The 25,043-nt window shown below is 46.9% G+C and overlaps 1 protein-coding gene across 2 annotated transcripts in view; it reads right to left on the reverse strand.

Annotated features, from left to right (window-relative positions):
• SNAPC3 (small nuclear RNA activating complex polypeptide 3) overlaps positions 1–25,043 on the reverse strand; it is a 119,720-nt gene that overhangs the window by 32,565 nt on the left and 62,112 nt on the right. For both annotated transcript variants that reach the window (XM_068234863.1, XM_068234854.1), the window contains exon 3: positions 7,874–7,955. In XM_068234863.1, the coding sequence (XP_068090964.1) occupies positions 7,874–7,955 (82 nt within the window). The remainder of the gene's footprint in view (positions 1–7,873; positions 7,956–25,043) is intronic.

A 25,043-nucleotide genomic window follows, 5' to 3' on the forward strand; every position in this document is an offset into this window, starting at 1 on the left:
CGGCCAGAAGTAACACGGAAGGCCGCAATGAGTGGCCTTCCGTGTTTCGCTTACCTCGTCGCCATGGCGACGAGCGGAGTGACGTCATGGACGTCAGCCGCCTCCGATCCAGACCTTAGTGCTGGCCGGAACTTTTTGTTCCGGCTACGCTGCGCTCAGGCGGCTGGGGGGACCCACTTTCGCCGCTGCATGCGGCAGGTCGCCGCACTGCAGCGGCGATCAGGCAGCACACGCGGCTGGCAAAGTGCCAGCTGCATGTGCTGCTTTTTATTTGAGCCAAATCGGCCCAGCAGGGCCTGAGCGGCAGGCTCCGGCGGTACTGGACGAGCTGAGCTCGTCCAGACCGCCCAGCAGGTTAAAGGGGCACTATGGCGATGTTGCATTGTTGCTGTTCCATTATCCCCACATCATTCATTTAATATGGACAGCATAACTTTCACCATAGAGTTTGTTTTAAAAAAAAGTTTAACACACATTTCTATTTCCCTGCACATCTGAACTGCATCATTGGTGATAAGAATCCAATGGACTAGCTCTCTGCTTAAAGGGAACCTAAACTGAGAGGGATATGGAGGTCTCCTTTTAAACAATACCAGTTGCCTGGCAGTCCTGCTGATCTCTTTGGCTGCAATAGTGGCTGAATCACATACCTTAAACAAGCATGCAGCTAATCCAGTCTGACTTCAGTCAGAGCACCTGATCTGCATGCTTGTTTAAGGGCTGTGGTTGAATATATTAGAGACATAGGATCAGCAGGAGAGTCAGGCAACTGGTATTATTTTAAAAGGAAATATCCATATCCTTCTCAGTTTAGGTACCCTTTAACTGCTGCTGACACTCGCTGATTCATAACACTACCAGCTCACACGCTACAGACAGAGCCATGCTATGTAACTAGCTAAATAATTAAATGGGCTAAGTAAAGTCACTAATTAGCAGCCTGTTTATTTAGCTAGTTACATAGCACAGCTCTGTCTGTTAGATATAAAAAAGTCAGATACTTACCTCAGTAGAAGGAAGCCTCTGGATCCTCCAGAGGCCACCGCTGGAACGTGCGTGAACTAGCACCGATACTTACCTTGGAAGGAGGAAGCCTCCTCAGCCAGACTGATCCAGGGCTGGCACCACCCAACCACCAATAACAATAATAGCAGCGCTGTGCGCACTCATCATACTGCTCGACTCTGGGGGAAATGGTTTAGCCCGATCGGGTCCGCTCTACTGCGCAGCATAAACAAGCCATTGTCGCTGAAATTTCTGGGGTCCAACTGCTGGAACGGAGCTGAATGAGAGGATGGGGAACCCTCTTTAGGTTCCAGAGGCTTCCCACTACCGAAGTAAGTAACCCATGGGGGCAATTTTTGTCACTTCAGGGTCACGGTAAATGTGCCACGTTGCCAGACGTCGTCGTTCACTTGTCACATTTTTCTTCAGAATCATTAGTGTGGCTACGACGACAATCTAGCGTGTCTATGTAGCTTAGCACAGAGAAGCATAAAACCTCACATTGTGAAGCTGCCTGGGTTAACAGGAGAAACTTACAGTGGTTTGCAAAAGTATTCGACCCCCTTGAAGTTTTCCACATTTTGTCACATTACTGCCACAAACATGAATCAATTTTATTGGAATTCCACGTGAAAGACCAATACAAAGTGGTGTACATGTGAGAAGTGCAACGAAAATCATACACGATTCCAAATTTTTTTTTACAAATCAATAACTGCAAAGTGGGGTGTGCGTAATTATTCAGCTCCCTGAGTCAATACTTTGTAGAGCCACCTTTTGCTGCAATTACAGCTGCCAGTCTTTTAGGGTATGTCTCTACCAGCTTTGCACATCTAGAGACTGAAATCCTTGCCCATTCTTCTTTGCAAAACAGCTCCAGCTCAGTCAGATTAGATGGACAGCGTTTGTGAACAGCAGTTTTCAGATCTTGCCACAGATTTTCAATTGGAATTAGATCTGGACTTTGACTGGGCCATTCTAACACATGGATATGTTTTGTTGTAAACCATTCCGTTGTTGCCTTGGCTTTATGTTTAGGGTCGTTGTCCTGCTGGAAGGTGAACCTCCGCCCCAGTCTCAAGTTTTTTGCAGACTCCAAGAGGTTTTCTTCCAAGGTTGCCATCTTTCCATCAACTCTGACCAGCTTCCCTGTCCCTGCTGAAGAGAAGCAACCCCAGATCATGATGCTGCCACCACCATATTTGACAGTGGGGATGGTGTGTTCAGACTGACGTGCAGGGTTAGTTTTCCGCCACACATAGCGTTTTGCATTTTGGCCAAAAAGTTCAATTTTGGTCTCATCTGAGCAGAGCACCTTCTTCCACATGTTTGCTGTGTCCCCCACATGGCATGTGGCAAACTGCAAACGGGACTTCTTTTGCTTTTCTGTTAACAATGGCTTTCTTCTTGCCACTCTTTCATAAAGGCCAACTTTGTGCAGTGCACGACTAATAGTTGTCCTATGGACAGATTCCCCCACCTGAGCTGTAGATCTCTGCAGCTCGTCCAGAGTCACCATGGGCCTCTTGGCTGCATTTCTGATCAGCGCTCTCCTTGTTCGGCCTGTGAGTTTAGGTGTACGGCCTTGTCTTGGTAGGTTTACAGTTGTGCCATACTCCTTCCATTTTTGAATGATCGCTTGAACAGTGCTCCGTGAGATGTTCAAGGCTTTGGAAATCTTTTTGTAGCCTAAGCCTGCTTTAAATTTCTCAATAACTTTATCCCTGACCTGTCTGGTGTGTTCTTTGGACTTCATGGTGTTGTTGCTCCCAATATTCTATTAGATAACCTCTGAGGCCATCACAGAGCAGCTGTATTTGTAATGACATTAGATTACACACAGGTGCACTCTATTTAGTCATTAGCACTCATCAGGCAATGTCAATGGGCAACTGACTGCACTCAGACTAAAGGGGGCTGAATAATTACGCACACCCCATTTTGCAGTTATTTTAAACAAATGTTTGAAATCATGTATGATTTTTGTTCCACTTCTCACGTGTACACTACTTTGTATTGGTCTTTCACGTGGAATTCCAATACAATTGATTCATATTTGTGGCAGTAATGTGACAAAATGTGGAAAACTTCAAGGGGGCCGAATACTTTTGCAAGCCACTGTATGGAGCAGAACAATGCAAACTGCAGTAGTACCTGCAACTAGGCCGCAGTTCCTCTTACACATTGGCCTCAATTCACTAAGCTTTATCAAACACTTTATCAAACGTTTGATCAATTACCTCATGGGTAAAATCTAATTTTGAAATAACTAAGGTGTTATATATTTATCGAATGTTCTATCGATACAACGTTCAATACATCTATAACTCCTTAGTAAATTCAAAATCATATTTTACCCATGAGGTAAGTTATCAAACGTGTGATAAAGCGTAGTGAATTGAGGCCATTCTGTGTAATCACTCTACGTTAGCCTTTCTCTTGATGTGTGTAATAATGTATTCTCTATCTTTAGCATAGTAGAAGGCAAAAGGCAAACCTTGAGATAGGCAAACGCAGGGGGGATTACAGCTGCCCAGAATCCCCCCTCAAGACCAGGGCCGGTGCAGTGTCTGGGGACATGCACAAGTTGAGACACCAAAATATCTGCAGGCATCCTGCAGCTCACAGCACTGCTCCCTTACTATCCCTTCTACAGTTGACTTTGGGAGCAGCAGCAGCGCGTGTACAGAGCATGGAGCAGCAGCAGCGCGTGTACAGAGCATGGAGCAGCAGCAGCGCGTGTACAGAGCATGGAGCAGCAGCAGCGCGTGTACAGAGCATGGAGCAGCAGCAGCGCGTGTACAGAGCATGGAGCAGCAGCAGCGCGTGTACAGAGCATGGAGCAGCAGCAGCGCGTGTACAGAGCATGGAGCAGCAGCAGCGCGTGTACAGAGCATGGAGCAGCAGCAGCGCGTGTACAGAGCATGGAGCAGCAGCAGCGCGTGTACAGAGCATGGAGCAGCAGCAGCGCGTGTACAGAGCATGGAGCAGCAGCAGCAGCGCGTGTACAGAGCATGGAGCAGCAGCAGCGCGTGTACAGAGCATGGAGCAGCAGCAGCGCGTGTACAGAGCATGGAGCAGCAGCAGCGCGTGTACAGAGCATGGAGCAGCAGCAGCGCGTGTACAGAGCATGGAGCAGCAGCAGCGCGTGTACAGAGCATGGAGCAGCAGCAGCAGCGCGTGTACAGAGCATGGAGCAGCAGCAGCAGCGCGTGTACAGAGCATGGAGCAGCAGCAGCAGCGCGTGTACAGAGCATGGAGCAGCAGCAGCAGCGCGTGTACAGAGCATGGAGCAGCAGCAGCAGCAGGGCGTGTACAGAGCATGGAGCAGCAGCAGCAGCAGGGCTTGTACAGAGCATGGAGCAGCAGCAGCAGCAGGGCGTGTACAGAGCATGGAGCAGCAGCAGCAGCAGGGCGTGTACAGAGCATGGAGCAGCAGCAGCAGCAGGGCGTGTACAGAGCATGGAGCAGCAGCAGCAGCAGGGCGTGTACAGAGCATGGAGCAGCAGCAGCAGGGCGTGTACAGAGCATGGAGCAGCAGCAGCAGGGTGTGTACAGAGCATGGAGCAGCAGCAACAGCGTGTGTACAGAGCATGGAGCAGCAGCAACAGCGTGTGTACAGAGCATGGAGCAGCAGCAGCAGCGCGTGTACAGAGCATGGAGCAGCAGCACGTGTACAGAGCATGGAGCAGCAGCAGCGCGTGTACAGAGCATGGAGCAGCAGCAGCGCGTGTACAGAGCATGGAGCAGCAGCAGCGAGTGTACAGAGCATGGAGCAGCAGCAGCGCGTGTACAGAGCATGGAGCAGCAGCAGCGCGTGTACAGAGCATGGAGCAGCAGCAGCGCGTGTACAGAGCATGGAGCAGCAGCAGGGTGTGTACAGAGCATGGAGCAGCAGCAACAGCGTGTGTACAGAGCATGGAGCAGCAGCAACAGCGTGTGTACAGAGCATGGAGCAGCAGCAGCAGCGTGTGTACAGAGCATGGAGCAGCAGCGTGTGTACAGAGCATGGAGCAGCAGCGTGTGTACAGAGCATGGAGCAGCAGCGTGTGTACAGAGCATGGAGCAGCAGCGTGTGTACAGAGCATGGAGCAGCAGCGTGTGTACAGAGCATGGAGCAGCAGCGTGTGTACAGAGCATGGAGCAGCAGCGTGTGTACAGAGCATGGAGCAGCAGCGTGTGTACAGAGCATGGAGCAGCAGCGTGTGTACAGAGCATGGAGCAGCAGCGTGTGTGCAAAGCATGGAGCAGCAGCGTGTGTGCAGAGCATGGAGCAGCAGCGTGTGTACAGAGCATGGAGCAGCAGCGTGTGTACAGAGCATGGAGCAGCAGCGTGTGTACAGAGCATGGAGCAGCAGCGTGTGTACAGAGCATGGAGCAGCAGCGTGTGTGCAGAGCATGGAGCAGCAGCGTGTGTGCAGAGCATGGAGCAGCAGCGCGTGTACAGAGCATGGAGCAGCAGCAGCAGCGCGTGTACAGAGCATGGAGCAGCAGCAGCAGCGCGTGTACAGAGCATGGAGCAGCAGCAGCAGCAGGGCGTGTACAGAGCATGGAGCAGCAGCAGCAGCAGGGCTTGTACAGAGCATGGAGCAGCAGCAGCAGCAGGGCGTGTACAGAGCATGGAGCAGCAGCAGCAGCAGGGCGTGTACAGAGCATGGAGCAGCAGCAGCAGCAGGGCGTGTACAGAGCATGGAGCAGCAGCAGCAGCAGGGCGTGTACAGAGCATGGAGCAGCAGCAGCAGGGCGTGTACAGAGCATGGAGCAGCAGCAGCAGGGTGTGTACAGAGCATGGAGCAGCAGCAACAGCGTGTGTACAGAGCATGGAGCAGCAGCAACAGCGTGTGTACAGAGCATGGAGCAGCAGCAGCAGCGCGTGTACAGAGCATGGAGCAGCAGCAGCAGCGCGTGTACAGAGCATGGAGCAGCAGCAGCGCGTGTACAGAGCATGGAGCAGCAGCAGCGCGTGTACAGAGCATGGAGCAGCAGCAGCGAGTGTACAGAGCATGGAGCAGCAGCAGCGCGTGTACAGAGCATGGAGCAGCAGCAGCGCGTGTACAGAGCATGGAGCAGCAGCAGCGCGTGTACAGAGCATGGAGCAGCAGCAGGGTGTGTACAGAGCATGGAGCAGCAGCAACAGCGTGTGTACAGAGCATGGAGCAGCAGCAACAGCGTGTGTACAGAGCATGGAGCAGCAGCAACAGCGTGTGTACAGAGCATGGAGCAGCAGCGTGTGTACAGAGCATGGAGCAGCAGCGTGTGTACAGAGCATGGAGCAGCAGCGTGTGTACAGAGCATGGAGCAGCAGCGTGTGTACAGAGCATGGAGCAGCAGCGTGTGTACAGAGCATGGAGCAGCAGCGTGTGTACAGAGCATGAAGCAGCAGCGTGTGTACAGAGCATGAAGCAGCAGCGTGTGTACAGAGCATGGAGCAGCAGCGTGTGTACAGAGCATGGAGCAGCAGCGTGTGTACAGAGCATGGAGCAGCAGCGTGTGTACAGAGCATGGAGCAGCAGCGTGTGTGCAGAGCATGGAGCAGCAGCGTGTGTGCAGAGCATGGAGCAGCAGCGTGTGTACAGAGCATGGAGCAGCAGCGTGTGTACAGAGCATGGAGCAGCAGCGTGTATACAGAGCATGGAGCAGCATGTGTACAGAGCATGGAGCAGCTCTGAGGAACTTGACAGGTATGAGCACAGCCCTGTGCCCTGCGGTGTGAAAGCTTCACTTTAACCTTCATTATCAATGTTGGCTGTCATTATTATCTGTATCCAAACTGCTTTTGATCAAACCCGTTGTCGGTTGGGAGCAGATTGGACATTTAGGAAATAATGGTCAGATCCTGTCAGTTGGACGGGAAATTGTGTACCCAGCATGATGCCCTACCAAATTATTATACTGTATTGTGCGTGGCTGACTGAGACCTTTCAGGAATCCACCCCCTTGAAAATCCTGGGTTTGCCCCTGCTTGATATGCCGGTAAGTGTAGGCATGAATATTCTCTCTTTATAAAAGCACTAGTTACCAGTATTATTTATTTATTTTTTTAACTCTTTGAATTAACTGAAAACATCACAAGAAGAATCTGACTAATATTATAAATGTAAAAGTTTGGATGTTTGTTACTCGATCACGCAAAAATGGCTGAACGGATTTGAATGAAATTTGGCACACACATAGTACATTACCTGGAATAACATATAGGATACATTTTATCCCCATAACCAAAAAGTGGGCGGAGATAAATACAAATTTCACTGGGAAAATGTAAACTGCAGCCATTCTTACACTGTTAATGGTAGGGTTCTCAAACTTTGCACAGTTGGTCACTGGGTGACTGGGATTAATACTCAAAGTGGGTGGAGCCTACAAAAGCCAATGCAAATTCACCTATTGATTTTCAAGGGGAATATTTAATTGCTGCCATTCTTGCACGGTTAATGGCACAAGCCTCAAACATGGTACAATTGGTCATTGGGTGACTGGGGTTCAAATTCAGAAAAGGGGGTGGAGCCACAAACAGCCAATCAGATTTGTTTCATTTCAATGCAAATTACTGATTCCAAAGACCGCAAATCTAACAAACTAGGTCATTGAGTGAGTAATTGTGTGTTATGGTGGCCATACATGGTACCATTTTTTCATCCAATCTTACCATTTCTATGTAATATAAGGGGACTGCCTAATTTATCCTTTCAGTATATTCATTTAATTTACCCTTATACTACATAGAAATGGTAAGATTGGATGAAAAAATTGTACCATGTATGGCCACCATTAGGGTTAGAAAACGTGGGCAGAGCCAACACCAGCCAAATACATACCCGGGCAACGCCAGGCCATCAGCTAGTGCATTTAATAAATTTCAACTCACCATCTCGTAAGTAAATGTCTCCAGTCTGCATGCTCTGTCAATCAACAACTCTTTACGTCGTTCCACTGCCTTCTTTCGTACCCTGTTAAAAAAAATAATAAATAAGGAGCTATTAATGTAGATTAAATCAGAGCGATGAAAAGAAAAGAAAAAAAGTTGAAGTACACATTTGTGGACTACCATTATCCACCAAAAATGTTAAACTCCATTCAGCCACTCCTGTAGCCATCATAAATAGCACGATAATACTGGTGGCCTCACTACTCTTTACTATAGTTAAAGACTTCATATGGAGTCAAGACCTGCCTCAGACCAGTGACTGAAGAATGCAGAACAAGGCTTGGTTCACACTAGAGCCCCAAAAAAACCCAAAAAACTTTTTGTCCGTCTTTTTTTTACAGATCACAAAAACTAACAGATCCCAAATTATTAATAGCATCCGTTTACAAATGTTGGTTATGATGCAGCCAAAAGCACAAAGTCCTAACTTGCAGCACTTTTCCAGATAAGCTGAAGAGTTTCCCATAAAAGCCTATAGTGGAAGCGCAAACATTCTGGTCCTTAACGGAGTACTAAAGCGGATCTTGCACTACTCGCTCCGGCTGGCTGTTTGCAAGCCGGGCCTTAGTGTGAACCAAGCCTAAAGGTTCATTATCCTGCGCTCTCCTTCTGTCAGCATAAAACCACAGCTTGACTGCCTCACAGTGTTAGGCTTTCTTCTTAGTCTTAACAAGGATCATATTAACTACCTGCGGACCGCCGCAGTATAAATCTACGGCAGGCAGGGGGCGCTGCAGTTCTGACCAGACGTAAACTCTACGTCCCATTCACCGCGCGCCCCAGCCCGTCCCCGCCGCTCGATCTCCGCCCGAATGTGCTGCCCTGCCGCCTCTATGACAGCAGAGCACTGCGAGCCGGGCAGGAGCAGTTTTCATTGGCTCCTGGCCCTGTCATTCATGTAAGCCGTTCCCATTGGCTTACATGGAGTGACAGGGTCAAGAGCCAATGAAAGCGGCTCTTGACCGGCGCACAGCGATCTGCCGTCATACCGACGGCAGAGAGAGCAGCCTGCGGCGGGGACAGAGCGACGTGCCAGGCAGGAGCGACGGATTATTGCGGCGATTCGTCGGGAAGCGGCGGTTTACTGGACCAGCACCCTCTGGTCTTAAGGGGGCAGAGGGTGCTGGTCCCGAAGTGGTTAAAGAGGAACTGAAGGCTTGATCGGGTGCGCTCCAGTACCGGCATTAGATATCCTGACAACCGACAGACCCCCCCCCCACCCAAGTGTATGCGTGTGGATTATGTGGGGATACATATACGCATTGAGGGCCAAAGCAAGACGATTTCCAATGGATTTCATGCTATAATCTATAGGAAATCAGTGTGCGGTGTATGGGTAGGTAACAGATCCTTGTCTGATCAGATTCACTCAGAAAGGGGTCTATCTAATGGTAGATCTGGTAGTACATTGAGTGATGTATGGTCACCTTAAAGGGATACTTAAGTGTACCAAAAAAAATCCAGTTTTAGTTATATGGGGCTTTCACCAGTCCCCTGAAGTCAACCTGTGCCAGTGCCGGTAGTCTACAATCCTCTGGTCCTCCGCCCCGGCTCGGTTTCGGCAACTGAGCCTGTTGCCGGCCACTACGCCATGCACGTCCTTGTTCACGGTCACCGTGAAACGTCCTGTGCAGATGCCGTACAAAAAAACTTCTACTGCGCCTGCACAGGACGCTCCCGGCGCCAGGCGTGCAAACGAAGATGTGCGTAGCCAGGGCCATGCAGGTGCAGTGGCCAGCAACAGGCTCAGTCGCCAAAACTAAAACTGAGCCACGGTAGGGGACTGGAGGATCGTAGAGTATCCTCACAGACACAGGTCGACTGCAGGGGGCTGGTAGAAGCCCCGGGTAAGTAAAACTGGCTTTTTTTGTACACTTAAAAAAGATACCCGAAGTGACATGTGACATGATGAGATAGACATGCGTATGTACAGTGCCTAGCACACAAATAACTATGCTGTGTTCCTTTTTTCTTTCTCTCCCTGAAAGAGTTAAATATCAGGTATGTAAGTGGTTGACTCAGTCCTGACTCCGACAGGGAGTGACTACAAAGTGAACCTCACTGATAAGAAATTTCAACGATAAAACACTTTCCTAGCAGAAAATGGCTTCTGAGAGCAAGAAAGCGATAAAAAGGGGAATTTCTTATCAGTGAGGGTCACACTGTAGTCACTTCCTGTCTGAGTCAGCACTGAGTCAGCCACTTGCATACCTGATATTTAACTTTTTCAGGCAGAGAGAGGAAAAAAAAAAAAAAAAAAAGGAACACAACAGTTATTTGTGTGCTAGGCACTGTACATATGCATGTCTATCTCATCATGTCACGTCACTTCATGTATCCTTTAACCACTTGCCGACCGCCCACTACCTATGGGCATCGGCAAAGTGGCACACCCAGGGCCGCGTAACGCCGATCGGCGGTGGTAACTGGAGACTGAATAGCTGGCGATTGCGTACATCCGCCGGCTTTAGGCTCTGCCTACACGCGACGTCAACCCGCTGGCAAAATAGCAATGCCGGTGGGTTGTTAACCCCCGATCTGCCGCTTAGGAGGCAGCCCATCTAGCAAAAGCACACACACACACACTGATCCTGCCCCCCCCCTGTCCCCTGATCGCCCACAGCACCCCTCAGACTCCCACCCCCCCCCCCGATCACCGCCTCAGACCACTGTTTGCACACAATCACCCCCCTAATCACCCATCAACCAACTCCTGTCACTATCTGTCAACACTATATTTTAGATTAGGTTCTAAACTGCCACCTGGGGGCTCCTGATCACCCCCCCACACACACACACACACACACCCTCAGCTCTTCCCCAGACCCCCCCCCCCCGTGTACTGTATACATCTATTCTCCCCTGTAATCACCCACTAATCACCTGTCAATCACCCCTTGTCCCCACCTGTCACTGCCACCCATCAGATCAGACCCTAACCTGCCCCTTGCGGGCACCTGATCACCTGCCCACACCCTCAGACCACCCGCAGACCCGCCCTCAGATCACCTCCCAAGTGCATTGTTTAAATCTGTTCTCCCCTTCTCCCCTCTAATCACCCCGTCACTGCTACCCATCAGATCAGACCCTAATCTGCCCCTTGCGGGCACCCAATTACCCGCCCACACCCTCAATCGCCTTCAGACCCCCCCCCCCCCCGATCACGTCGCCAGTGCATTGCTTGCATCTAGTCTCCCCTCTAATCACACCCTGATCACCTATCAATCACCCCGTCATCACCTGTCACTGCTACCCATCAGATCAGACCCTAATTTGCCCTTGCGGGCACCCAAACACCCGCCCACGCCCTCAGACCCCCCCGATCACCTCCCCAGTGCATTTACATCTGTTCTCCCCTCTAATCACCCACTGATCACCCATCGATCACCCCGTCACTGCTACCCATCAGATCAGACCCTAATCTGCCCCTTGCGGGCACCCAATTACCCAATTTTTTTTCCTGATCACTGCTGGTCTCTATGACTTAACCCTCCTGGCGGTTTATTAACATCCGCCAGGTGCCAGCAAAGCAGTTTTTTTTATTTATTTTTTTTCATGTAGCGAGACAAGGTGAAGCCGCTGATAGCCGCTGCTCAGCGGCATCCCCCCCAGCCCCTCCGATCGCCTCTGGCGATCCCGTTCAGAAAAGGCCGCAATAGCAGCATAGGGGGCGATATACAGGCTGGGAACGCAAAGAATCACTCGCGGTCCTATGCCTGTCGGCCGGTGACGGCCAAACCGGAAGTGTTCGCCGGCGGGTCCTGGACCATCGGAGCAGAGCTGCGAGGGCACCGATCAGCTGCAGGGGGCTGAGGGAAGCCCCAGGTGAGTAAATCTCATTTTTTTTTACCTTGACTTTAGGTTCACTTTAAGGAGTTTTAAGACTGCAGTCCTTAAGTGGTTAAGTATCCCTTTAATAGGGAAGGTGCCTTTTTTGGCTTCTTTTAAAGGATGTTAAATTGTTTGCTGGCTGTACGGAATATGCAAATCATATATTCTAATTTAAGTGACTGAATGCCTGTTTCAGGCATAAGACTCAAAGTCAGAAGATTAACACCGCAACAACCAAGCATTTGTATTTATTTTTTTAAAACCCGATAGAAATATGGCAGATTTGTTTAACTTCAAGTTTACTTTAAAGAATAAAACTACATACACACTTGATTTTTGGTGCCTAAAATGATATTTCAGTATAGTCTTAAAAATATGTGTACAAATGTCTCCTGATGTCAAAGATAAGTTGTCACTGGTGATCCATTATGTTGGATCATCAATGAACAGCCTCTGTTCTTAAAGAGACACAGAAGCGGAAAAAAACTAGGATATAATGATTTGGTTGTGTAGTACGGATAATTACTAGAATATTAGTAGCAAAGGAGGCGCATGCGCGGCGGATCCGAGATGGCCGCTTAGAGTCAGAGCTCCGGCCCGACCCCGCACTGATTCCGCCGCTATCAGCTACACTTCAGCATACAAGGAACGGCGGCTGCACAGATCAGAACCGGAGCACTCACCCACCCAGATGGCAGCCAAATCCAGCCTCAAGACGGCCCAGCAAACCGGAGCTATGGACCGGTATGTGCGCACCTCCTCCACCCAAGATGGCGCCGACCACGCTGACTCCTCTGGCGCTGACACCGCACCACAGGCCCCACAGCCGCAGCAGCAGCCTGGCACATCTCCCCAAGCATCAGGAGACATCCCGCTGACGGCCTCCATGCTAGAGGTAACCCTGGAAAAACACTATAGATCCCTCCATGACTCTTTACAACAAGTAATATTAACAGCTATTAAGGATCTTAAAGGGGACATCACTTCTTTAGGGGAACGCACTACTGTTATGGAGGAAAAAATGGAGGCCCTAACAATTAAACAGCATGAAATAGAGGATGAACAGAAAATCATACAAAATGACTTAAAAGCCATAAGGGTTGCACAAGAGGACAGCGAGAATAGGGATAGGAGGCAAAACATCAGAATCAAAGGCATGGCTATGACAGTTACTCCAGATCTACTGATGCCCCATCTCCTCGAGCTATTCAAATCAATTGTGCCTGACCAACCAGACGAACTCTGGCGTATGGACCGTGCTCATAGGTCCCTGGGTGAAAGACAGGCGACTGTACGCCGTCCTAAGGACGTTATAATTAGAATGCATTATTATGAAGCAAAAGAGGCTCTAATGCGTGCCCTCCGCAATACCTCCAAAGTCCCCTTCAAAGGAGATGAACTCTCTATCTTTAATGATCTATCTCTAATCACTCTGACCAAAAGGAGGGCCCTAAAGCCTGTTACACAACTTCTGGCTGACGCAAAGATCCCATACAAGTGGGGTTTCCCATTCCGCCTGATAGTAAACAGACAAGGCCTCCAATATTCACTTACTGATCTAGACGATGCTCCCCTCTTCTTAAAGCAGATGGGCCTCCGCCCACCTCCGAATGTGCCCTCTCAACATATACTCTCACCATCTGTCCGATCTCCACCACGAAAATTTCGCCATACCTCCGACTGGACTAAAACCCCTGTACGGAGTCTCACCTACCCGGACAGGTCAGAGGAAATGGAAGCCCTCCCAAGCTGACTTTATTCATCAGAAAAGCTGACAACTTTATGATACCAACCTGAAGATATGCTTCTAATCAGACTCCATACACTACATTTTATTTTATACTGCCAGTATAAAAATAATCTGATCTATATTACCAGATAATAAGTGCTGGACTCTGGGCTCTGAGGGGCTACTCTCGGACTCCCACATGTACCTCAGGATACCAGCCATTAGGTCTGCCTGGCCCTCCCGAGGACCGGTCACACCTTGGCGGTTCGTGCTCTCACAACCACTTTTGGTTGTCCTAGCATGTTGCCACAACTTATGCAGTGGCTATTGTTATTTCATAAAGGTTCTTATGATGTTAATGTTATTGTTCTTAATTCTGCTATACGCATACCCTATGTTTTCTCTCTTTTCTCAAACGCTACCCCAAGGTCCTTGCATTCACTCTCAAATGGTTACCAACCCACATTATGACAATATCCTCTTATTAGACAATGGTTAAATTATATACTCTGAATGTTAAAGGCCTTAATGTTCCACAAAAAAGAATGTCTCTTCTGAAGGACCTACAGAAGCTTGATGCAGATTTGGCCTTCTTACAAGAGACACACTTAACTGCACAAGATTCGGTACGCCTTAATAACAGACATTATACAAATGTGTACTTAGCCTCTGGACCCAAAAAACGCGCTGGTGTAGCAATACTATATAAAAAAGATTTGCCTCTATTAATAGATAAAGCCATACGTGACGAAAAAGGACACTACCTGATACTCTTAGGGTCCTTAGCGGGAAAGCCAATCACATTGGCAAATGTGTATGCACCTAATACACAACAGATCCCTTTTTTATCCTCTTTCTTTTCAAAACTTCATAAAACTGCTAAGGGTACTATTATCCTGGGGGGGGACTTCAACTTGGCCTTCTCATCCACGAAAGATAGAAGTAAAACTCCATCCACATCTACTCTTGCTTCGCACGAACGAAATTCCCGTAAATTCCGAATATTACTTCGAAAATATGGATTGATAGACCTATGGAGGGTAGCTAACCCCACAGCAACTGACTTCACTTTCTACTCCCCACCCAATGCCTCCCATTCGCGAATTGACTATTTCTTCGCTAAAGCCCCACTCCTTCCTATACTAACTGACTCCACTATAGTCCCAACAGCATGGTCTGACCACCAGGCAGTAATTATAGAACTTGACTGGCTATCTAACCCACATAAGCCATTTTATTGGAGGCTAAACGAATCTCTACTGAGAGACAAGACACTTATCCTAAACTGCTCGGAGGAACTACGTTCCTATTTTGAAATAAACATGGACTCTGTCTCATCATTCGGCCTAGTCTGGGAATCGCATAAAGCCTTTATAAGAGGTTTCTTTATAGCACAAGGATCTAGGAAAAAACAATACACATCCAAAAAACTGGTAGAACTAAATACCTCCCTGGCTAAAGCAATCACTTCGTATAAAAAAGATCCGACACAAGAGCACTTTTCAGCTATACAGCAACTTAAACTAGACATCCGCACTCTTCAATCCTCCCAATTAGAAAAGAGCTTAAAATGGACTAGACAATTATTTTTTGAAAGGGGCAATAAACCACATACCATACTAGCCAGAAAACTTAATCCACAGAGCAGCCAGCAGATAATCTATTCAATGAAGGACGATCAAGGAGTCATACATTATAACCCGACTAAAATAGCTAACATTTTCACCGCCTTTTATAAACAACTATACAACCTACCCGATCCTTCTAGAAACCCACAGTACTCAGAGAAAGTGTCATCCTTTTTAGAACAGCTTCATCTCCCTAAACTAACAGATGAAGACCGAGCCACCCTCAACGCCCCCATCACCTCAACTGAACTACTAGAGGTTCTTAAAAAACTACCATCATCCAAATCACCAGGACCAGATGGCTTGCCATACTCCTACTACAAACACTTTCAATCAATTCTTATCCCACTCCTAGTAAAACTAGCTAACAAAATTATGAATGGTGAGAACCCGCCGCATTCTATTCTTAAATCTCTCATCACTGTTATTCCCAAAGAAGGCAAGGACCCTCAGATACCCCAAAGCTACCGGCCGATCTCTCTCCTCAACTCAGATCTAAAAATCATCACAAAAACAATAGCTAACCGCCTTAACCCCATACTAACTAGACTCATAAACAACGACCAGGTAGGTTTCATTATGGGTCGTCAAGCGGGTGACAACACCAGAAAGGCCATAGACCTAATATCACTGATGGGCAGATCCAACAGACCTTCTCTGCTCTTAAAGGGAACCTTAACTGAACGGGGGGTAAAGAGTTTCACTTACCTGGGGCTATTACCAGCCCCCTGCAGCAGTCCTGTGCCCTCGGCGCCGCTCTGGAATCCTCTGGTCCCCCGCTGTCACTTAGTTTAGTTTTTGACGACTCACCAGTCGCCGGCCACCATGCGTATTATTGGACGCATTCACCAATGTAATTAGCGCTATTGCGGACCGCAACGCGTACAAAAATACGCGTTGCCGCATTCCGCACGCGTAGATATGCGGCAACGCGTATTTTTGTACGTGTTGCGGTCCGCAATAGCGCTAATTGCATTGGTGAATGCGTCCAATAATACGCATGGCGGCCGGCGACTGGTGAGTCGTCAAAAACGAAACTAAGTGACAGCGGGGGACCAGAGGATTCCAGAGCGGCGCCGAGGGCACAGGACTGCTGCAGGGGGCTGGTAATAGCCCCAGGTAAGTGAAACTCTTTACCCCCCGTTCAGTTAAGGTTCCCTTTAAGTTTAGATGCAGAGAAGGCCTTCGATCGTTTACATTGGCCCTTCCTATTTAGAGTTCTTGAACACCAAGGCTTCACTGGCCCTTTTCTTCACCTAATTAACTTCTTCTACTCCTCACCAACAGCATCAGTTAAACTCCCTTTTACCCCCCATTCACCTTTTAATATACATAATGGCACACGGCAGGGATGCCCCCTCTCCCCTCTCTTATTCGCCCTGAGTATAGAGCCACTAGCTTCAGCCATTAGGCAAAACATCAATATTAAGGGGGTTACTCAGGGCAAACATGAATACAAAATATCTCTATTCGCGGATGACATCCTTCTGACCATCGTGGATCCTCTCACTTCTCTTCCAGCCCTACATGTTACACTAGCCCTTTACGAATCTCTATCAGGCTTTAAACTAAACCAGGAGAAAACTGAAGCTCTGCCAATAAAAATCACCCCAGATCTCCTCATCTCCCTGAAATCAAGTTTCCCCTACAAATGGCAATCCCATTCCATAAAATACTTAGGAATTTTTTTAACCCCCACGTATACTACTATATATAAGCATAACTTCCCATCTCTTATACAAAAGATTCTACAAGACCTACACAAGTGGACAGCCTATAAGATTTCCTGGCTAGGCCGAATATATGCCTTAAAGATGAATATCTTACCTCGCCTTTTATACCTATTTGAAACCTTACCAGTCCTAGTACCATCCTCCCAATTCAAAATTCTACAATCAGCTTTCGGTAAATTTATATGGAACCATAAAAGGCCAAGAGTCCATAAAACCATACTTCTATCTCCTAGAGAACAAGGTGGTCTTGGGCTTCCACATCTACGTTCCTACTACTATGCCTCACACCTAAGACAACTCCCTGAGTGGTCCAGCCTAAAAGTTCATACAAAATGGGGTCTCATAGAAGCTACCAGCTTGCTACCAATCTCACTAGCATCCTTAATCTGGTCACACTCCACTCCAAAACTCCCCAAACAACAAATGCTACCAACTATCAAATTTACACTACACATATGGCGTACTACAGCTACCATGGCTAAGTTGAAGTCCTCCCCCTCACCACTATGCCCAATACTAGGGAACCCTGGCTTTAAACCGGGCCTCTCAGAATCCTTTATGGCTACCTGGCTCAAAATGGGCTACTTTAACCTCAGCAACTGGATACACCCTCTTACAGGCAAAATCTATACCAGAAACCAACTTGAAGGCAAAATGCCCTTTACACCCCAACTAATCATGGGTTACAACCAAACTACGCATTTTTTACGCACCATCATACACGAGCCTGTCTTAACACTCAGACCTACCTCATTTGAACGACTATGTGGTCAAGGGGGCTACCAAAAGAGTTTAATTTCCCAAATCTACATACTACTTATTACCAAATCGGGAACTTGGATACCAGACCATCACTACATGACAAAATGGTCAACCTCACTCTACAGTGATATCTATGGAAGACTGGGAGGAGATTTGGGAAACCGCCAAACACTCTTCCATGTGCACACAAATTAAGGAAAATATCTATAAAATTATCTACCACTGGTATCTTACCCCTGAAAAATTGTCAAAAATCTACCCGGGCACATCTGATCTGTGTTGGAGAGGCTGCAATAACAAAGGCACTTTAGAACATATATTCTGGAGCTGCCCCTGTCTATCCCCTCTCTGGAATGGAGTTCAAGAACTTATTACTTCCACAACTGGTGTCATAGTCCCAATAGACCCCATACATATGATACTAGGCAAACCAATCCCGGAAGTAAATAGACATACGAATCGCTTAATCACCCATATACTAACCGCCTCTAGACTAGCTATTGCCTCAGCCTGGAAAAACATTGCCCCTCCAAACATATCTGAAGTCATCCTCAAAGTTAACTGGACTAGATCCATGGAACAACTTACAGCCTCACTCAGGGATACTGAACGCAACTTTCACAAAATCTGGGAATCATGGCCTTATGCATCGCCTATTTACCACCCCCCTTGACCACATAAAACAAAAAAAAAAATGTCTCTTATACTCTATTAACATTAGGCCTTTACCTACATACCCATTTATTCAAGCTGTCGATTTCTCTTACAAGTATTGGCTAACCTTTGTGATACCATGCAACTCCATACACAGGACCACAATTTTCTCTCTTTTTGCTCTACAACTGGCTTCCACTCCTTACCCCCTTCCTTTTCTCAATATTTTCACACTCACCTCTTTAACTGCTCTCCTTTAACTACAACTAAATACCTATTTGGACGAAGGTCCACTCAGATACTTCAAATGTTGGAATTTCTCTTTTTAGGGGTTATAATAGAATACATATATTAAGCATGTTGTCTCTACTCCCTTGTCAAGTAGCTACAGAAAGACTCCTCCACTTATACCTTAACTATAAGATGTCTGTACATTCTGTAAACATAATCCTGCTCATTCATATGTTCTACTTGACCCTTGTACTGTATTCATTGAGCCTCCGGAAATTCTTTTGATTGTTGTTCTTTCTTAAAAACTTAATAAAAAACAGTATAACAAAAAAAAAAAAAAAAAAAAAAAAAAAAGAATATTAGTAGCAAAGAAAATATTCTCATATTTTTAATTTTAGTTCTATAGTGTTTTTTTTATAACATTGCATCATTCACTAATATTTGCAGTTTACACACTACTCAGCATTCTGCATGATTTTACAGAGCAGGCTAGTGAACTATTGACCTGTCCTCTGGAGAGAAAAAGAAAATACTGTGACTGACAGTTGAGATAATAAGCTTCAGAAGGCAGAGTTCTCTGCAACTTTGAAAGTCATGAAGCTCAAGGTTTTTTTTGCATAGTTAACAACTGGGGGTTCTTAACTCTTCCTGTACTGGAAACAATATTAGACTTATGTCTCTGCTCCTAATGTTTTATTACTTAGCTGTACTACACATACAAATCATTTTTTTTCTTTTGCTTCAGTGTCTCTTTAAAGGAAACCTAAACTGAGAAGGATATGCATCTTTCCTTTTAAAATACCACCAGTTGTCTGACCTGACTCTCCTACTGATCCTGTATCTCTAATCCTTTTAGCTACAGCCCCTTAACAAGAATGCAGATCAGGTGCTCTGAGTGAAGTCAGACTGGATTAGCTGTATGCTTGTTTCAGGTGCGTGATTCAGTCACTACTGCAGCCAAAGAGATCAGCAGGACTGACAAGCAACTGGTATTGTTTAAAAAGAAACATCCGCAACCCTCTCAGTTAAGGTTCCCTTTAAAGGACTACTGTAGAGGGCTAGGGAGGAAAAAAAAAAAAAAAAAAGAGTTGAACTTACCTGGGGCCTCTAATGGTCCCCCACAGACGTCCTGTGCCCGCACAGCAACTCACCGATGCTCCGGCCCCACCTCTGGTTCACTTCCAGAATTTGCAACTTTAAAGTCGCAAACCCACTGCACCCGCGTGTCCATGTCCCTGCTTGAGGCACAGTAGTTTTCTGACTTTAAAGTCGGAAATTCCGGAGGTGAGCCGGAGGCGGGGAGCGGAACATCAGCGAGTGGCTGCGCGGGGATAGGACTTATGCATGGAACCATTAGAAGGCCCAGGTAAGTTAAACTATTTTTGCCCATAGCCCCCTACATCTATCAAAGTTAAGTAGCAATATGCCTCTCACATCTCTCCCCCCCCCCCTCTGGAGGGGGCTCCACTCACCACAAAACAGAACAGGCTGCTTTCTATGTGTACCACTGTCTACTACAATACTTTTTTCTTTATTATTATGTATTGCTTTATTTAGGTTACTTTTTAACTGCCTCATTTGTAAGAATTTCATATCAAAGAGAATGAATACATATTCAATTTCCACAATTTGGATTGTATTGTCCATTATATAAATCAAAATGAAAATTATTTTAATTCCAGGTTGTAATGCAACAAAACAGCCAAGGGGTATGAATTTTTTGTGAGGTACAGTACAGTATGCGTGTATCACTATGACATTAGTATAGATTACTGATTGTAAGTAAATTCACAAATTATTTTGCGTATTATTTCTTCTTACGGAATATCTCCTTTTTCTGCTGTCTGTGTCTCCATGTTTCCATTTATTGAATATTTTTCTGCTATCCAAGCCATGAAAATGTGTTTGGCAGGAAAACAACATTTAATTCAAAAGAAAAATCACAGGAACAGGGGAATCTGTGAGGAGCATGGGCTTGATTCACTATGCGGTGCTAACCTACTTAGCACGTCTAAAGTCTTTAGGCGCGCTAACCAGGGTGCTAAATAGGTTAGCACCGGTTTTCTCAATCAGATTGCACGCTAAGTACCATGCGCAAAGTTTTGCGCGCGCAAAGTCCTATGCGCGCGCTAAGTCCCATAAGTTTTAATGGGCACTTCGCGCGGAGCGCTCTGCGCACTATGCAGTGCGCGCGTAAAGTTTTGCGCGCGAAAAGCTTGTTTAGACGTGCTAAGGGGGTTTTCATAGGCATGCTAACAGTTAGCACCGCTTTGTGAATTAAGCCCCATGTGTGTAAAAGTACATTGCTAGTGTGCAGCTAATAGCATCAAAACTAGGCTAGATTTTATATAGCTGAATCAAAGACTTAAAAGGAAGTACTGTACATTTAATGGTGATTTAGTAAGCATTGTGATGCCGTACTTTATATAATTCATGGGCTTATGATGTGGGACCTTGACATTGATTCACTCTACAAGCCTTGATCTTTCCAGACATTTTGTAATCTTGTGTGTTCCATTCTCCTTGGCCAAGTTCACTCAAAGGCTCCCTGCACACTGCAAATCCATTTTCCGTTTCTGATTCCGTTTACGATTTTCAATTCCGATTTCCGCTGAATACATTCAACAGAAAAACGGATCAGAAAAAGCAGCATGCAGTAAAGATTAAAAATCTGAATCGGTAAAAAACGATTACAGTATATACTCGCATACAAGCCAAATTTTTACCCCCCAAAAGTGGGTCAAAAGCTGGGGGGGGTTCGGCTTGTATGCGAGTTTGGTGGTGGTGGTCCGCGCCATAGCCCCCCCCCCCCCAATCCCACCCCCTCCCCCCGCGGCCGCCGCTACGCTGCATTTATCTTACCCGGCGCCGCTTCTTCTATTCCCCTCCTGTCCGGCTCCATAATTCACAGCAGCGCTCTTCACGGCAGCTGCAGTAGAGAGAGCGGTTCCCATAGCAACCGCCGCTACAGGAAGCCGCGCTCTCTGCTGCTTCCTGTCTCATCACAGCAGCCGCCGTGAAGAGTGCTGCTGTCCTACGGCGCCGGAGAGGAGGGGAATAAAAGAAGCGGCGCCAGCTAAGGTAAAAGCAGCGGCGGCCGCGGGGGAGAGGGGAGGCGGGGGCACTACCTAGCGATACTGGGGCACTATACTAGCGATACTGGGGCACTTTACTAGCTATACTGGGGCACTATATTAGCTATACTAGGGCACTATACTAGCTATACTGGGGCACTACCTAGCGATACTGGGGCACTATACTAGCTATACTGGGGCACTATACTAGCGATACTGGGCACTATACTAGCTATACTGGGGCACTATATTAGCTATACTTGGGCACTATATTAGCTATACTTGGGCACTATATTAGCTATACTTGGGCACTATATTAGCTATACTTGGGCACTATACTAGCTATACTGGGGCACTATACTAGCTATACTGGGGCACTATACTAGCTATACTGGGGCACTATACTAGCTATACTGGGGCACTATACTAGCTATACTGGGGCACTATACTAGCTATACTGGGGCACTATACTAGCTATACTGGGCACTAAACTAGCTATACTGGGGCACTATACTAGCTATACTGGTCACTATACTAGCTATACTGGGCACTATACTAGCTATACTGGGCACTATACTAGCTATACTGGGGCACTATACTAGCGATACTGGGCACTATACTAGCGATACTGGGCACTATACTAGCGATACTGGGCACTATACTAGCGATACTGGGGCACTTTACTAGCTATACTGGGGCACTATATTAGCTATACTAGGGCACTATACTAGCTATACTGGGGCACTACCTAGCGATACTGGGGCACTATACTAGCGATACTGGGGCACTATACTAGCGATACTGGGCACTATACTAGCTATACTGGGGCACTATATTAGCTATACTTGGGCACTATATTAGCTATACTTGGGCACTATATTAGCTATACTGGGGCACTATACTAGCTATACTGGGGCACTATACTAGCTATACTGGGGCACTATACTAGCTATACTGGGGCACTATACTAGCTATACTGGGGCACTATACTAGCTATACTGGGCACTAAACTAGCTATACTGGGCACTAAACTAGCTATACTGGGGCACTATACTAGCTATACTGGTCACTATACTAGCTATACTGGGCACTATACTAGCTATACTGGGCACTATACTAGCTATACTGGGCACTATACTAGCTATACTGGGCACTATACTAGCGATACTGGGCACTATACTAGCGATACTGGGCACTATACTAGCGATACTGGGCACTATACTAGCGATACGGGGGCACTATACTAGCGATACGGGGGCACTATACTAGCTATACTGGGGCACTACCTACCCATACTGGGCACTATACTAGCTATACTGGGACACACTAGGGGAATAAGGCGGCCAGCATTTCCTACCCGCCGGCTTATATGGGGGTCAATCATTTTTTACTGTTTTTTTAGGTAAAAGTGGGGGTTTGGGGTCGGCTTCTATGCGGGTCGGCTTCTATGCGGGTCGGCTTATATGCGAGTATATACTGTAAAAAGTGGAATCTGAATCGGAAATGCATGCAGTAGTGGTACAACTCAATGGATTTCAAGTCTTTCTGATAACGCATACGTGACAACACACAGAACCATGTCACCATTTATTATTAATGCATGGTGTCTAGTATTGTTAATGTAAGAGAGACTTGCTTATTGTTTTTGACCACACCGTGTACGAAATCTCTCGAATAAGTAAACTGGCAACCATGAAAGCCTAGCAGTTTCTTCCTTATTCTATCATACAAGCTTTGACCGGAGCTCTGCTTTAAGGGTAACTATACATAACCAGACTAAAACAGTTCTTGTGATACTGCTCCTTCATGCTGCATTTGACATGACACTGATTGTACACAGATGTTCAGACTTGTGAGAAGGTACTCTTTCCTCATCAGTGAGGATGGGGGAAATTGCAAGTGTTCAAGTTCTAGTGATGTCATATGCCACTCAAGAGTCACAGTAAATATATATAAATTATTGGTTATGATTTATATATTTATTTATAGTGTCAACATATTATTAAACGCTGGACAATAAATAAGGTTACAGACAATGATAATGGGGGTGACAGGCAACACAATACAGGTAATAAGCAGTAAGACACTATGCCAGATGATACACTGGAGTAGTAGTCCCAGTAATTCAAGTTTACGTTGTTCCATAAACAGGATGCACGATCAGGTGCATCAGGATGACGCTACTGTTTTAAACAGTCACTAAAAATTATCACAAATGATGATTTCAGGCCGTTGTGCAGTGGCTGGATGGTGCAATATTGATGCCCATAGAGCAAGCCCTAGTGCAGGGGTCTCAAACTCAATTTACCTGGGGGCCGCAGGAGGCAAAGTCAGGATGAGGCTGGGCCGCATAAGGAATTTCACAATTACGGCGCATCGCCGCCTCTGCCCGCCCCTCTCACTCTTCCTTCACAGGGAGGGGCGGGGAGAGGTGGCGATCCGTGCGGCGATTGACGTCAGGAGGGGCAGAGCTGAAGCTGAAAGCTCTGCCCCTTCCAGGAAATGCCAGCGGATTGCCCCCCGGGCGATTTGGGGGCTCTGAAGCCCTCGTTTAGCGGCGGGGATGCGGCGGATTACTTGGGAGCACTGAAGCGAACTATAAGGAAGCTTTTGCCGGCGAGGGCCACAAAATATTGTACGAGGGCCGCAAATGGGCCGCGAGTTTGAGACCCCTGCCCTAGTGGCTGCAGCTCTGGTGCTTGGAGTCCGCCAGGATGTTATTTACATGTTATTTGTCGTGTCTTGTGTATCCTGCCGTGCATCCTATTTACGGAACAACATGAACTTGAATTACTGGGACTACTACTGCAGTGCATGATCTGGCAGTGTGTGTATTACTGCTTTTTATCTGTATTGTGTTGCCTGTCACCCCCATTATCATTTTCTGTAACCTTATTGTCCAGCGTTTCGCAATATGTTGACGCTATATGAATCCAATAAATAAAAACCAATAATTTATATGTATTTACTGTGGGCCAGATTTATCAACAGTGTCTGAGAAAGTATTGGTACGTTTTTAGAAATCCATGCAGAACTGTCTCAGACAGCCTAAAAAAATCATTAGATAGTGCAGATTCCTTCTAAAACTGTTGTATAATAGGAGGAGCTAGGAAGGTCTCTCAGACAGTGCAGTGTGTGAGGGGAATTCCTGTTGCTGAGGTAACCAACACACCTGCTGTATTGATAGCAGCAGGCTCTGAGGAGGAATTCAGCAGGGGGAGGAGCACCACACATATCATGTGTAGCCTGCACTCTGCAATCATGTCTAGTCTGCAGCTCTACATCTGTAGAACTACTATCAAGCACTTCTTATTCTGCGCCAGTTTGGGGATGGATTTGCACTTTTCTTAAATGTAGTGCAGCTCTAGAAATTCTTGCTAAATTGCCACTATTACCTAGGATTTAAGAAGGTTCTTATCATGCAGAACTGTTCTCCCTGCTGGTTAGAACAGATTAAGAAGAAAAAAC

The sequence above is a fragment of the Hyperolius riggenbachi genome, chromosome 1, assembly GCF_040937935.1.
Source record: "Hyperolius riggenbachi isolate aHypRig1 chromosome 1, aHypRig1.pri, whole genome shotgun sequence".
Lineage (NCBI taxonomy): Eukaryota > Metazoa > Chordata > Amphibia > Anura > Hyperoliidae > Hyperolius > Hyperolius riggenbachi.